This window comes from Notothenia coriiceps, unplaced genomic scaffold (assembly GCF_000735185.1).
Source record: "Notothenia coriiceps isolate Sejong01 unplaced genomic scaffold, NC01 NC01_scaffold00019351, whole genome shotgun sequence".
Classification (NCBI taxonomy): domain Eukaryota; kingdom Metazoa; phylum Chordata; class Actinopteri; order Perciformes; family Nototheniidae; genus Notothenia; species Notothenia coriiceps.
This window is the reverse complement of record NW_011352052.1, coordinates 941493-953242: the sequence shown is the minus strand read 5'-3', so window position 1 is coordinate 953242 and position 11750 is coordinate 941493. Positions and strand designations below refer to the sequence as shown.

Below are 11750 nucleotides of genomic sequence, written 5' to 3'. Positions count from 1 at the left end.
TATTATATTTTATTGTATTTACTTAGTTGTACTATTGTATCTGTTTTATTGTGTTGCACTGCTGGAGGAGCCTGTGACCTAAAATGTTCATTGTCATAAATTAACTACACTGTAGCTATGCACACATAACAATAAAAGCCTTGAGATGTATTCAGATATTTCGCTTACACTAGAATTGTTTAAGTTATAAGTGAACGTCCTGCATTCAATATCACAGGCTAAAGTACAGGTATGAGTATCAACATTTTCAAAACATACCAGTTAAATAACTTATTTTGCATAATAATAACCAATTTTAGGATCATATACATTACATTACCTGTTAATGTGGTGCTCATTTTAATCACTGCTACTAGATATCTTAACCTAGATAATTATAAATAATACTTTATTTTGATTGTGTGTGAGCTAATATTCTCAATCTGTAAAGTAACTAGAAACTAAAGCTGTGATAAATATAGTGCAGTAAAAAGTACAATATTAACCTTAAAAATGTAGTAAATGTAGTAATATTGTAGATATTCAAGTAAAGTACAAGCACTTTAAAATTGTACTTAAGTGTATTTCTTGAGTTAATGTACTTAAAGACATCCAACGGAAGCCTATAAGCATCAAAATGTAATTAAAGGGCTAATAGTAAAAGTACTCATGATGTAGTATGGCCCATTTCAGAATCATATATTAAAAATGTTTTATATTTATTAATGCATGTATGTGTTCATCACTTCAATCAATGCACCTGGTAAAAGGTGGAGTTTATTTGATATACTTTATATACTGCTGGCTAATATCTAGTGTATTAGTAGATGTATGTGTTATATTAACATAATCTAAAAAGAAGTTGGTAACTACTACTGTAAAACAAATGTAATAAGAGTCAAAAGTACAACATTTCCCTTCAAAATGTAATGGGGTAAAAGTATAACGTAGCATCATTTGAAATAATAAATTGAAGTACAAGTACCTACAATTTTAAGCAAAGTACACTACTTGAGTAAATGTACTTAGTTACATTCCGTCAATGTACTGTAAGACAGAACAAACTGACAAAGGTTTGCCTCCAGACACAAAAGTTTAATGAATCAACAATATTTGGATATGCTTGTACAATAACATCATTAGTGCAACTAAAGACAAGCATTTTAAATATTTAACTGTTAGCAGCGAATTATGCAATGCCAATACAACACAACAGATTGACATTTTTAACCATTACAATCTTTAATCTGAGACAGCCGGCACCAACTTTGGTAATTTTCTGATAATTAGAATAAAAACACCATGAAGATTTCAGGAAAGACAAAGTGTGGAAAGCCTAAAGAGCTGTTCATGGAAATGATTTGGAAATCAAGCTTGATATATAATTAGTGTCAGTGATTTAAGAAATATTTTTTTTTAATATTTGTATTATATATTCGCAGCATGTCACCTCAGCATACCTCAGTGAAAGCCAAACCGGCAGTTCTCTGTGAATGTGTTCTGGATAACTGGAGTGCATATTTAAACCATCTTTGTGTCAACTCAAATTGAAAAAGTGTTGCAATATCACTTCTTTTTATTGTATTTTTAATTAAAGAAAAGTACATAAAAGTGAATGGGATTTTGTTGACAGATGTGTCAGTATCGAAAGCTGATCCTTCATTAGTTCACACCCTTTCCGGCCAAAAGAAAGACATGTTTTGTTAAATGAAAGTGAATAGGTGACTCAAATAAATATAGGGCGTATGCTGAGTCAGTAGGACATTTATGAGATTACATAATCAAATAATATAAGTATAAAGCAATGTGAATAAGACATGGCTTTTTGATCCTGAACAATTTGAACATTTAACCATTTCATCCGCTGTCCGGCATCTGCACACAGATTGAGAATGAAAGCAGCGATTGAAAGTGTTTCAGTTAATACAAGGCGAGGACCACTGACACAAGGTACAGATTTGACAGTTAACCACCAGCATATTAATAGACAACCAATGATCAGAAACTCCCACTCCTTCAAGGATACTCCAACGTCAACGCGAGGCATGAGTAGAGAGACAGAGTAATCAGGGGAAACAAAACAAGAGGCATTAAGCCACACATGATATCAAATCAAGGTCAGACTGTAGTGCCACAGAGGTTGCTATTAGTAACAGGAGAGGGTGACATGTTAAAGAGGCGCTTAGGCTGAAGTGATCTTTTAGAAGATTTGTTGTTCAAAGAGGATCTTCTCAAATCCTTGTGGAGCTGGGTGGTAGAAGTCACTAAACTGGCAGTCTAAGATGGCACTGTCGTCCACTGCAAAGAAAGAAGGGAAGGAAATGAGCACAAGCTTGTGTACAAGTTAACATACAGAACAGAATATTAGTATTAGCAGCATTTAATTGAAAATATCAAATGATGTTTTTATAGTTTTTGACCACAGCACACATTGATCTTATCTGTGTTTCTTTAAGCTCATAAGATAAAACTTGAGTGATCTCCGTATGGATTCTTTTGGACAATCCAGGTGTCTTAGCAGCCTCAGTAAAAAGGGTGAACACAGGATAGCACAGATATTAATTCACAGAGGGATAATAAACAAATAAAAACAACATTGAAATGAAACCCATTCAAAGCTTCAAAAAAGTTAAAATAATACATTTGCCCAAGTCTCTCTGGCAAGTCATTTAATACTGATAAAGTCAAAGGAAATCAAATAGATATCATTATCTTGTTTATTTTACAAAGTTATTGGTTCTGGAGAAACTAGGTCAGATGCCTCGTACCAGCAGCAATCTGAATAAAATCCCTCAAAATACAATGTTACAATTTTGAAATTGGTCCTGAGGAAGAGAAGCGGCATCAACTCGTATAACAAACAAACATACACTCTCCAAAGGCCTTGCTATGTTTACCAGTTGTAAACCTGATGAGTGATTAGAGCAGAAATTATGTTTTAAGGCCATTTTCTTAATTCTTATAGTCAATCTTAAAATAGACTCAAAGAGGGAGGAAAGAAAAAATTACAAATCTATATTTGAAAGCATCATTAGTATTCAATAGTTCATACTATACTAGATTAGATATGGAAAAGAGTGCAGCATGTCCCCATCAGTGAAGTTCAGTCTATGTTAATACAAAAATAAATATAATAAGCCCTTTAATATAAATGATAGGCCTGCACAGATACAACACAACAGTACATTTTATAGAGATTATGTTTATGAAAAGAATCCAGAGTGACAAATAAAATCTTCCTTTGACTAGAATAAAACCTGAATGTCAAGAATGTTTGTCTGAACTTGTTTCAATTAGTCAATGTGACTCTTACATGGGTGGAAACTTCTTTTTAGTACAACTAACAGCCTGAAATGAGCAATGTTTTGTAAAAATGTACAAATACAGCCCTCTAGTGGAGAAAAGTGTAACTGCCAAAAGGGTATATCTGGGAGAGCAATTGTCAGTACATAAAGTTTACAATTGAGAAAAATAGTCAAAACATTTCCCCAAATGACCAAGCCCCTTTTCAAAGTATTCAGCATATCCGGCCAACAAATAAACGTACCGTAAACAACGGGGTATACAGTGCCTCGGATCCCTGAGGCAGGACAGTGCATGTTCTTTCCATTCAGATATATATTCATCTCCACGTGGTCATATGTGAAGCCCTGAGGAACACAAACAAAACTGGAATTAACAGAATTTGTGCAGAGAAAGGGGACAACATTTTAGAGGAAAGTAAAACACATGCTGGTTTTAGGGCCTCCGTTTTTTAAAAGCTGTAGTAAACCCAAAGGAACATGCATCACTCATTTTAGAAGTCTTACTGACTGACAGATTGGCTTACCTGAATTTGACGAAAGGGGATCATACATTGTCTCGTGAGCTAAATCATTTTTACACAAGTTTATTCCTGCATGATTATTAAATACGATTGGTTGCTAAATGTCTTTCGATCTATCGTCTGATTATGTCTATGTGTCTTTAGGGTCTCTCTAGTACAGCTCACTTCAAAGAGCTACCACTTCAAGTCACCAAGCCTTAAGTTCCAGTAGTTGTAGCTTAAAGCTGTTTTTCTCTCTTCTTCAGCAGAACCATATGCTGTCATAAAAGTAGCGTGACAGAAATACATTTGATGCGTTTATATTTTAGGTTTGTGAAAAAGAAAAACCAAGATTTGTCTCATTATGTCGGGTAGCATATGTCACGCACTGCTTTGAGCAGATAATGACACGCTTGCTGACAGTGAAAGATAGAATTCTGCATCATTTTCAGAACTGCTCTGCGCCCGCTGGGTTTCGTGCTGCAGCCGCTTGCACCCGCAGGATGTTCTGCAGCACCGGCCGCAACATTTTTTTTTCAGAACCCAAGTTTATGTTAATTAACATCGTATTCAACTAAATGATTTCTGAGTCCTGAAAAACAACGAGAATGGCTTATCAAGTATTACAAATTGTCTCAGTATAACTACAAATCTGTTATGATTAATAAACTGGTGACAATTAGCAACCGAATACTTTCCTTCCCATGTTGGAAAAAGCATTACACTGTCACCATCAATGTGACGTGCAGTCCATGAGTCTGAAGGACTTTAAGGAGTTCTGAATATACCAATAATCTACTCTTGCATGCCTGTTGATAGACCACAAGATACTGTAGCTAGATATGTACAGACTAATTGATAGAACAGAGATAAACCATTCGTGAACACACTCCTTTATCTTTGGAATAGAAATTCTCTGGTTTGAGTGCTGATTCAGAGACAGCGTTTTAAATGTTTAGATTTACGAGAATTGGCAACACTTAAATCACTCAAAGCTAAAGAGCAATCAAACATAATTCAGGATCAAGCTAAATAATCTTGCACTTACCACAATGTCACCCTCCTGAGGGAGGCTGTTTGCAGGTAGGCGATTCTTCTCTTCATTATTGTGGTACACAGACCCATCATGCCTCAGGACTAGGCTGTTTGTGTCTCTGCCCATAGGCACTTGATTAAGATTCACTTTCTGCGTCGCCACACCTATTCCCCACACACCTGAACACAAAGCACAACACTGAGTACCTGCCATTTTAAAACCCTTTTAAACCACAAAGACAGGACAGTTGCAATTCAAGATAATTAGGTATGTTTTTCATGCATGGTACATTTAACATTGTATGTTAGCATTAAACCGTCTGTGGCTAGTGTGGAGCTGGATGAGTTGTGTTTTAAAATATTTTCGTGGCAAGTCTACAGAAATCCATAAGTGAGCATGCAGTCACGTTGTAGCTGCTAAAAACTGCAGCATGTCCAAAAACTCCCACATGGAATGCACCGGAAAATGTCAATCTGGCAAGAATGGAGAGCAGCAGAGGTTTGGAAACAGGGTGATCTTCAGCTGGAAGCCAAGCACTTACCAGTGGACTGGATCTTAAACTCAAAATAACTTTTGTTCTGGTGCAGAGGAGCGTTGGCCAGACAGCCTCCAGTGCCACATATCCTCCGGCCACTCTTCACAATGACAACATCTGTGCCTGCAAAACAAAAGCAAAAATACATCTTGTTGTTAAAACCCACATAAAAAAAAAAACTATATTGGATTTCAGTTTAACACAATGTGCCTGATTTTTTTTTCAGGATTGAATGACAACACAAATCATGATTTAAAGCACAATACTTTAATTTGACCAAAAATGGGTTGAAGGGAACTTAAAAGTAGATGGAAGAAATGGGACATTTTCCTCCTGATTGATACATCTTTCAGCAGCTCAAGTGAAATTGTTTCCTGTTTTTATTTGACATATATCATTGTTACCCGATGGGATTATTTAATAACCTTTCACTTGCTAAATTGATTAATTGACAGAGAATAATAATCAGTAATTCAGTCTCTATCCTGATAGTCGTGTCATGAATTCAGCTGCAGGAGACTAAATATCACGACTCACCTTTCATTAATAAATGAGTAACCTTGTAGGAAGAAAATTAAGAGGAACGTTGTAAGAAATTACTGAAACCACTCGAGGCAAAATATAAAAACACATTTAACTGAACAAACGTTTCAGCACAACGAGCAGCTATCAGTTAGCTATGATGCTAACGGCGGAAGTAGCATATCGTCATGTCACAACTAGGCGTATTGTCATCGCTTTAACAGCTCTGAGATTTAAACACAAAACTACGTACCCATGTGGTGAGTATCTAGCTGAACGATAGGCATTTCTTTCAGGGGGATATGCCCCGATCCGCCATCCCCGCAGCAGCCTAGACAACACGTAAACAGCGCAGCCATTCTTGCTTCTAGCTACACATCCGGAAACAAATACCACCGAACCAAAGAGCACTTGACGTAAAATATGTCAGACTCCTCTTACGCAACAGCGACGCACAGCGACAGAGGCCGGAAGTACATAAGCTCCTGCAACCCAACTGTATCCAATCACAGTGGCTAAGATAGGCAGTTGCTCCTGATGGCATGGAAACAAGGGAAGAAAATCAAGGTCAACATTTCTACACGTGACTAAGTAACTATTGGGTATCGATGTTACATAACCTCAAGTGAAAAGAAAGTGTTTTTCTTTAAATATATCAAATGTTTTGTTGGCAAATGTGTAATTAGTGATACGGATTATCAGCTAAAGAGCATCACCAATGGCTGGAATATAAAGTTATGTTGCTGATGTTTGATATAGATAGTCGTGTGGGTCTGTCGTGTCAAGATAATGTGCCACTTGACAGCTCAGTGCAACATAGCATTGAAGAGTACTTTTGTATGCAGCCTAGTGCCTTCGCTTGCATCTGTTTTATTAACTGTGCACAAAAGATTGAAAAGTATCCACTCAAGCAACTAAAGTAGGTTAATGTAAAAACATGTGATACAGAAAGTGGGACTAAAACCTAGTTGACAGTTTTTCACGCTGTAATGTTTTGCATAGCAACAGCCCCTCCCCCATCGGACTGTCAGGGATCCTCTGCAAAGTACCCAGCAGGGACAGAAACGTAAACAACCCCAATATCTGAAATTACGCACCCCAAAAAATTCAAAACACCTGTACTGTTTATGCTGTTCACAGTATAGTGGACAGCCCACTGTACATATGCACAAAACCAGACGAATTAGTGTGTTTTAATTTTCTGTTCGCCACTCAAACGGTTAACTCTGAACCCGGAAAAGGGCCAAGTCTGCACAGCAACAAGCGCCATGATTGCGTTGCACTGTGCGTCCCAGCAGCTGGTGAGTGATTCTTTTGGTCCAGTAGTTGCATGTTACTATGCGCTTGCAGAATCTGTCACAGCTCTACTGCAGTACCTTGCCAACAGGAGCAACGCTAACGCGAACCCTGCTTGTCGATAATTTGTCGCATTGGATTGGTTAGACGGCGGTAATATAGGGCTAGATTAGCTAACCACTGCCCTGCTGTTCTGTTATACAACGCTAGGAGAAAATAGTTTGCATTTATAAAGTTATTCACGATTTATTGACTTATATCCAGCCTTATTTTTGCGTTTGTTTTCTTCAACGTGAGCTGGTTACAGAATGACAGCAGAAAGCAGGATGTTTTTTAACGTTATATGTCCAAATGGAGATTTTGGCAGAGTTCATACCAATCTTTTACGCGGGCAAAGCGATGCAAGTCAGTTTCACTTTCAAGATGGGAATACTCCTCAAACAGCTGGAACATGACTGCAAAATCTGTATCCTTTGCGATGCTACAGCATTTTGCTGTGTAGTTTAATGCCTGTCTGCCTTTATGGCGCAGCATATTTCAGTGTGGGTGCGTATTGGGCAGCCTATTTTACGAGTGTTGATTTATTGGGTTTTCTTTGCTTTAATTAAGAACCGATTTGACGCTTGGGTGATGTGTTTACAGGATACCATGGAGCAGCTAGAAGAGGAACTTACGTGCCCAATCTGCTGCGGTCTCTTCGAAGACCCCCGGGTTTTGCTGTGCTCTCACAGCTTTTGCAAGAAATGCTTGGAGGGACTGTTGGATGGAAACCGAGGTCCACATTTCAGAACACCTATCAAATGCCCCACATGCCGCAAAGAGACCCCTCACAACGGCGCCAACAGCCTGCAGATCAACTACTCTCTACGTGGGATTGTGGAGAAATACAGCAAAATAAGGGTTATGCCTAAAATGTCTGTTTGTAAACAACACATCGGCCAGCCTCTAAACATATTCTGCGCCACGGATTTAAACCTAATCTGTGGGTTTTGCGCGACAACAGATGACCACAGAGGGCATACATTCTGCTCCTTGGAGGAGGCGTATGAGCAGGAGAAGGAGGCGTATGAAGAGCTGCTGCGCGGGGTGGAGAGCTGGCAGAGCGCAGACATCCTGTCCTGCCTGGAGACACTGCAAGCCAGTAAAAAAAAGGCACTACAGTATGTGACCAAGGACGCAGCAAAGGTGACAGATTATTTCGACAAACTCATCAGTAACATTGAATGCAAAAAGAATGAGATCCTCTCAGATTTTGAAACGCTGAAGCTGGTGGTATTGCAGGCATACGACCCGGAGATCACCAAGCTGAGCGCGGCGGTGGAGGAGCACACACGGGCGCTGGGCATCGCCGAGACTTTCCGGAGTGTATCCGACCCCCTGTGCTTTCTGCAGCAGATGCAGGAGTTTCGGGAGAAGTTTAAGATCCTGAAGGAGACTCCGCTGCCCTCTCGGAAAGACACGGACGTCGGTCCTCTCGTGCGTAATTTCGATGTGAAGAAGTGGGACTCACTGAGGCTCAGAGAAGTGGACAAGATCTCAGTCCCCCACCAGAATGGCCACTACCGAGAGGGGGGATCACGGATGCCAGCGTCGAGATGGATCACCTTATTAATAAGTGTGTTACTGCCGATTCTGCTCGTGCTGCAGCCGCACAACCTGGCACCCTACGTGCCCTCGCAGGTTGGACCGATGCTCACTGCTGTTTCCTCGCACCTGACCCACACTGGGGTGTACCTGCAGGAGATGACTGACATGTACTCAGGTTTAGTGGGTGCTGGTCAGGAATGTATCGTGAACTTCTTTTACTATACTGTCAATGTTATTGACACGTTGTTTAATGAATAGCCTTTGACATCTCTGTCGTGCGCTCACTGCTACATTCCAAGGGACCCTTGACGCGCATAATACTAATGACAGATATGCACTTCAATATATGGAAACACTTTTTTATGTCTTTTTTTTCGTTTTTGGCCAAGCTCCAACTTCATTGAAGCCAACGAATCAAATAAAATCAACCACTAATGAACAGTTAGAAGTAACAGTTAACGGTAACCTGCATTTACATAGATAGACACTATCGATGTGCAATCTACTTTCTCTTTTTTTTTGTTATCAGTATGACGCTCTCCAAGATGATTTTGATAAATAAACAGTGAAATGTAAGTCACGTCCATGTTTGTTTTTTTATTTAGTGCGTCATGCCAACTCAGCCCATTTTTTTTTTAGAGGCACAAGCGAGCCTTACGTGTGTAATAAAAATAATTGACAGTGTAATTCCTGGCCTCTTCCCTGCAGAGCGAGTCAGCACCACAGTGATGCTGCAACCTCTTCAAGGTTACAAGCGTTGCATAACAGGGCCCGTGTGAAATATTTACCAGGCTGCAGAGAAGGAAGGGAAAAAGAACACCGTATATGTTAATGATATATCCATGAAAACTGACAGCTGTTTCCTCCTCCCCCCCCCATCATTGATAATAATACTATAAGGCAATATACGATTGTCACGTCTGCAGGGAAGTGTCTTTATTTCCACACAAGACCTATTTGCGGAGATTCACGTGACTCGTTCGTTGCATGACTTGTCCGGTCTATAAAGTCAAACATCTGCTGCCTGTTAACTTAAGACTGCAGTTCAGACGTATTTTCTGCAATGCATTTGAATTTGCAGAACACTGAATTGTAAGCCTGAAATCAAAATGCAAGTTTGTGGAAACATCGAAGCAAGGCTATTCAAATTATTTCCCATTTAGGTTAGGATGGGAGACTTTTGGCTCATCACCAAATAATGGTCTTAATAGAAAAATAGGCCATATATAGCGAAATTACAAACAGTGAACAGTGCATTGATTACTTATCATTATGTGTATATATTCTCCAGAGCAGAAGTTGATTTTGAAGTATAGAGTAAATTGATAGAAATCCTAAAATCAGACCACCAAGTGAACCCGTGATGTCAGCACTGACCATAATTCAGGATGTACGTCATGGCACGCATGTACATATATATAGCCTTCTGTTGCCAGGCAAATACAGCATGAAAATAAATGGACCACTCTACATTAATATTTTAATTGTCATGGCACGCAAATTTGAATATAGCCTTTGCAAACGTTAACAAAATCCAAATTAAGACAAAATGTTGTTTCCGATTTTAGACTTTTTTGAATCATTACCAAAAAGCCAGGTCGCATGGTGAGCCGCTATACATCTACACAGGCCTATGGTGTGGCTTAATAGAAACTACATTTAAAGTCGAATTTGCTAACAATCCAGATTACATAATATCCAGATGAGTGCAAAGCCAATTTGATGTCTCCACTGTTCAGTCACATCACTGCAGGAGCCACAGTTTTGCACCGAGGCTCTGAGTGTGTGAGGGGGATTAAAGACTTTTTGTATCCCTGTAATAAAATGCATAATTTTCCATGTTACTTTGTTTTATTACATTAATTTACCAGAGAAATTAATTAAAACATTTTCTGAAAAATGTGAGTGAAAGTATAGTAGTAGGCTACATGTGCAAAAAACGGACGTGTTATTCTACAATTGTACAGGTAATTAAAAATATGCACGATAAATACATGTAAAAAAAAGCGTTGAATAAGGCATAATAAAGGCAAAACGGCATAATAAGTAAAGCATAACAGTTGTAAGACAACATGTGGAATTTAACGCATCACTATCAGGACTGCTTCCATATTTTGATGTGCATTGCTTTTCTAAAGACGGAACAGTCAGACACACACTACATTTAACATTCTGTAAAAAAAAAAAGGGTATACCTATTGAATAATTTCCAAAATTAATACGAATTAAGTAGGCCTGCGTTGACATTGTTAATATTTACACAGAAATAAGCTATGCCAATAATACAATTATATATTATATGAAGGCTTATATTTCAAAAATATGTACTAAATTCGAATATTTCTCAATTAAAAAAAATTATAATTCAGAGAAACTCCTAGCGCTTAGGAAAAAAGAACAATCACAAATCTCACTTTTTCTTCTCTCCAGTATAATTTTTCGAAAATCCCACTATTGCCAAATACCTTAAATCCAGATAATATATAATTATGATTGCGAAAAAACTAGCAGAAGATAATTTAGAATTATTATTAAAGTGGCCTACAAGGCCAAATTAAAGGAAAAGGCGTTCACTCGGTGGACGGCATCACAATACCGGGCTTTAGAACATGTTAAAATCAGAAAAGACCCATCATTTCCACGTGAAATGTATCAATGAAGTAAATAATTATAACAAGTGTTTATCTATTGTGGATTTATTTTCATCCAAAGCAAGATTTGGTCCGTGCGATTTGGTGAGCAGCAACCACTAATCTGATCTTGAAGATGTCTGTTTTACGGCACAAAGTCACATAAACCTGTGGTAAAAAAAAATGCAAAAAAGCCAGGTCAACCAATAGATGCCAAATATTAAAAAAAAGCGTTTAAAATAAATTAAATGAATGATTTTTTATTAGGTAAATCTGATTTGAGATGATCGTCCCCTGATGCCCTGGGACAACTGAGATGCCCGCATTACGCGCATCCGAAGCAACTTAAAAAGGAGGATT

At 38.3% G+C, this 11750-nt stretch overlaps 2 protein-coding genes across 3 annotated transcripts; one reads left to right on the top strand and one right to left on the bottom strand.

Moving 5' to 3' along the window:
- Window positions 1-1053: 1053 nt before the first annotated feature.
- On the bottom strand, window positions 1054-6388 carry spryd7b (SPRY domain containing 7b). Its single transcript, XM_010778628.1, has 5 exons — window positions 6131-6388; window positions 5362-5478; window positions 4833-4999; window positions 3527-3629; window positions 1054-2277 (listed from the first exon to the last, which is right to left on the bottom strand). Exons 1-5 carry the CDS (start codon window positions 6234-6236, stop codon window positions 2180-2182), a joined length of 591 nt encoding a protein of 196 aa, XP_010776930.1. The 5' UTR covers window positions 6237-6388; the 3' UTR covers window positions 1054-2179.
- Window positions 6389-7083: 695 nt separating this feature from the next.
- trim13 (tripartite motif containing 13) lies at window positions 7084-10601 on the top strand. Of its 2 annotated transcripts, none has more exons than XM_010778629.1 (2): window positions 7084-7178; window positions 7816-10601. In XM_010778629.1, the coding sequence occupies exons 1-2, from the start codon at window positions 7146-7148 to the stop codon at window positions 9016-9018; spliced, it is 1236 nt and encodes a 411-aa protein (XP_010776931.1). In that variant the 5' UTR covers window positions 7084-7145; the 3' UTR covers window positions 9019-10601. The 2 variants fall into 2 exon arrangements, with proteins under 2 accessions (XP_010776931.1, XP_010776932.1); XM_010778630.1 differs by lacking the exon at window positions 7084-7178 and adding an exon at window positions 7187-7719.
- The last annotated feature ends 1149 nt before the right edge of the window (window positions 10602-11750 follow it).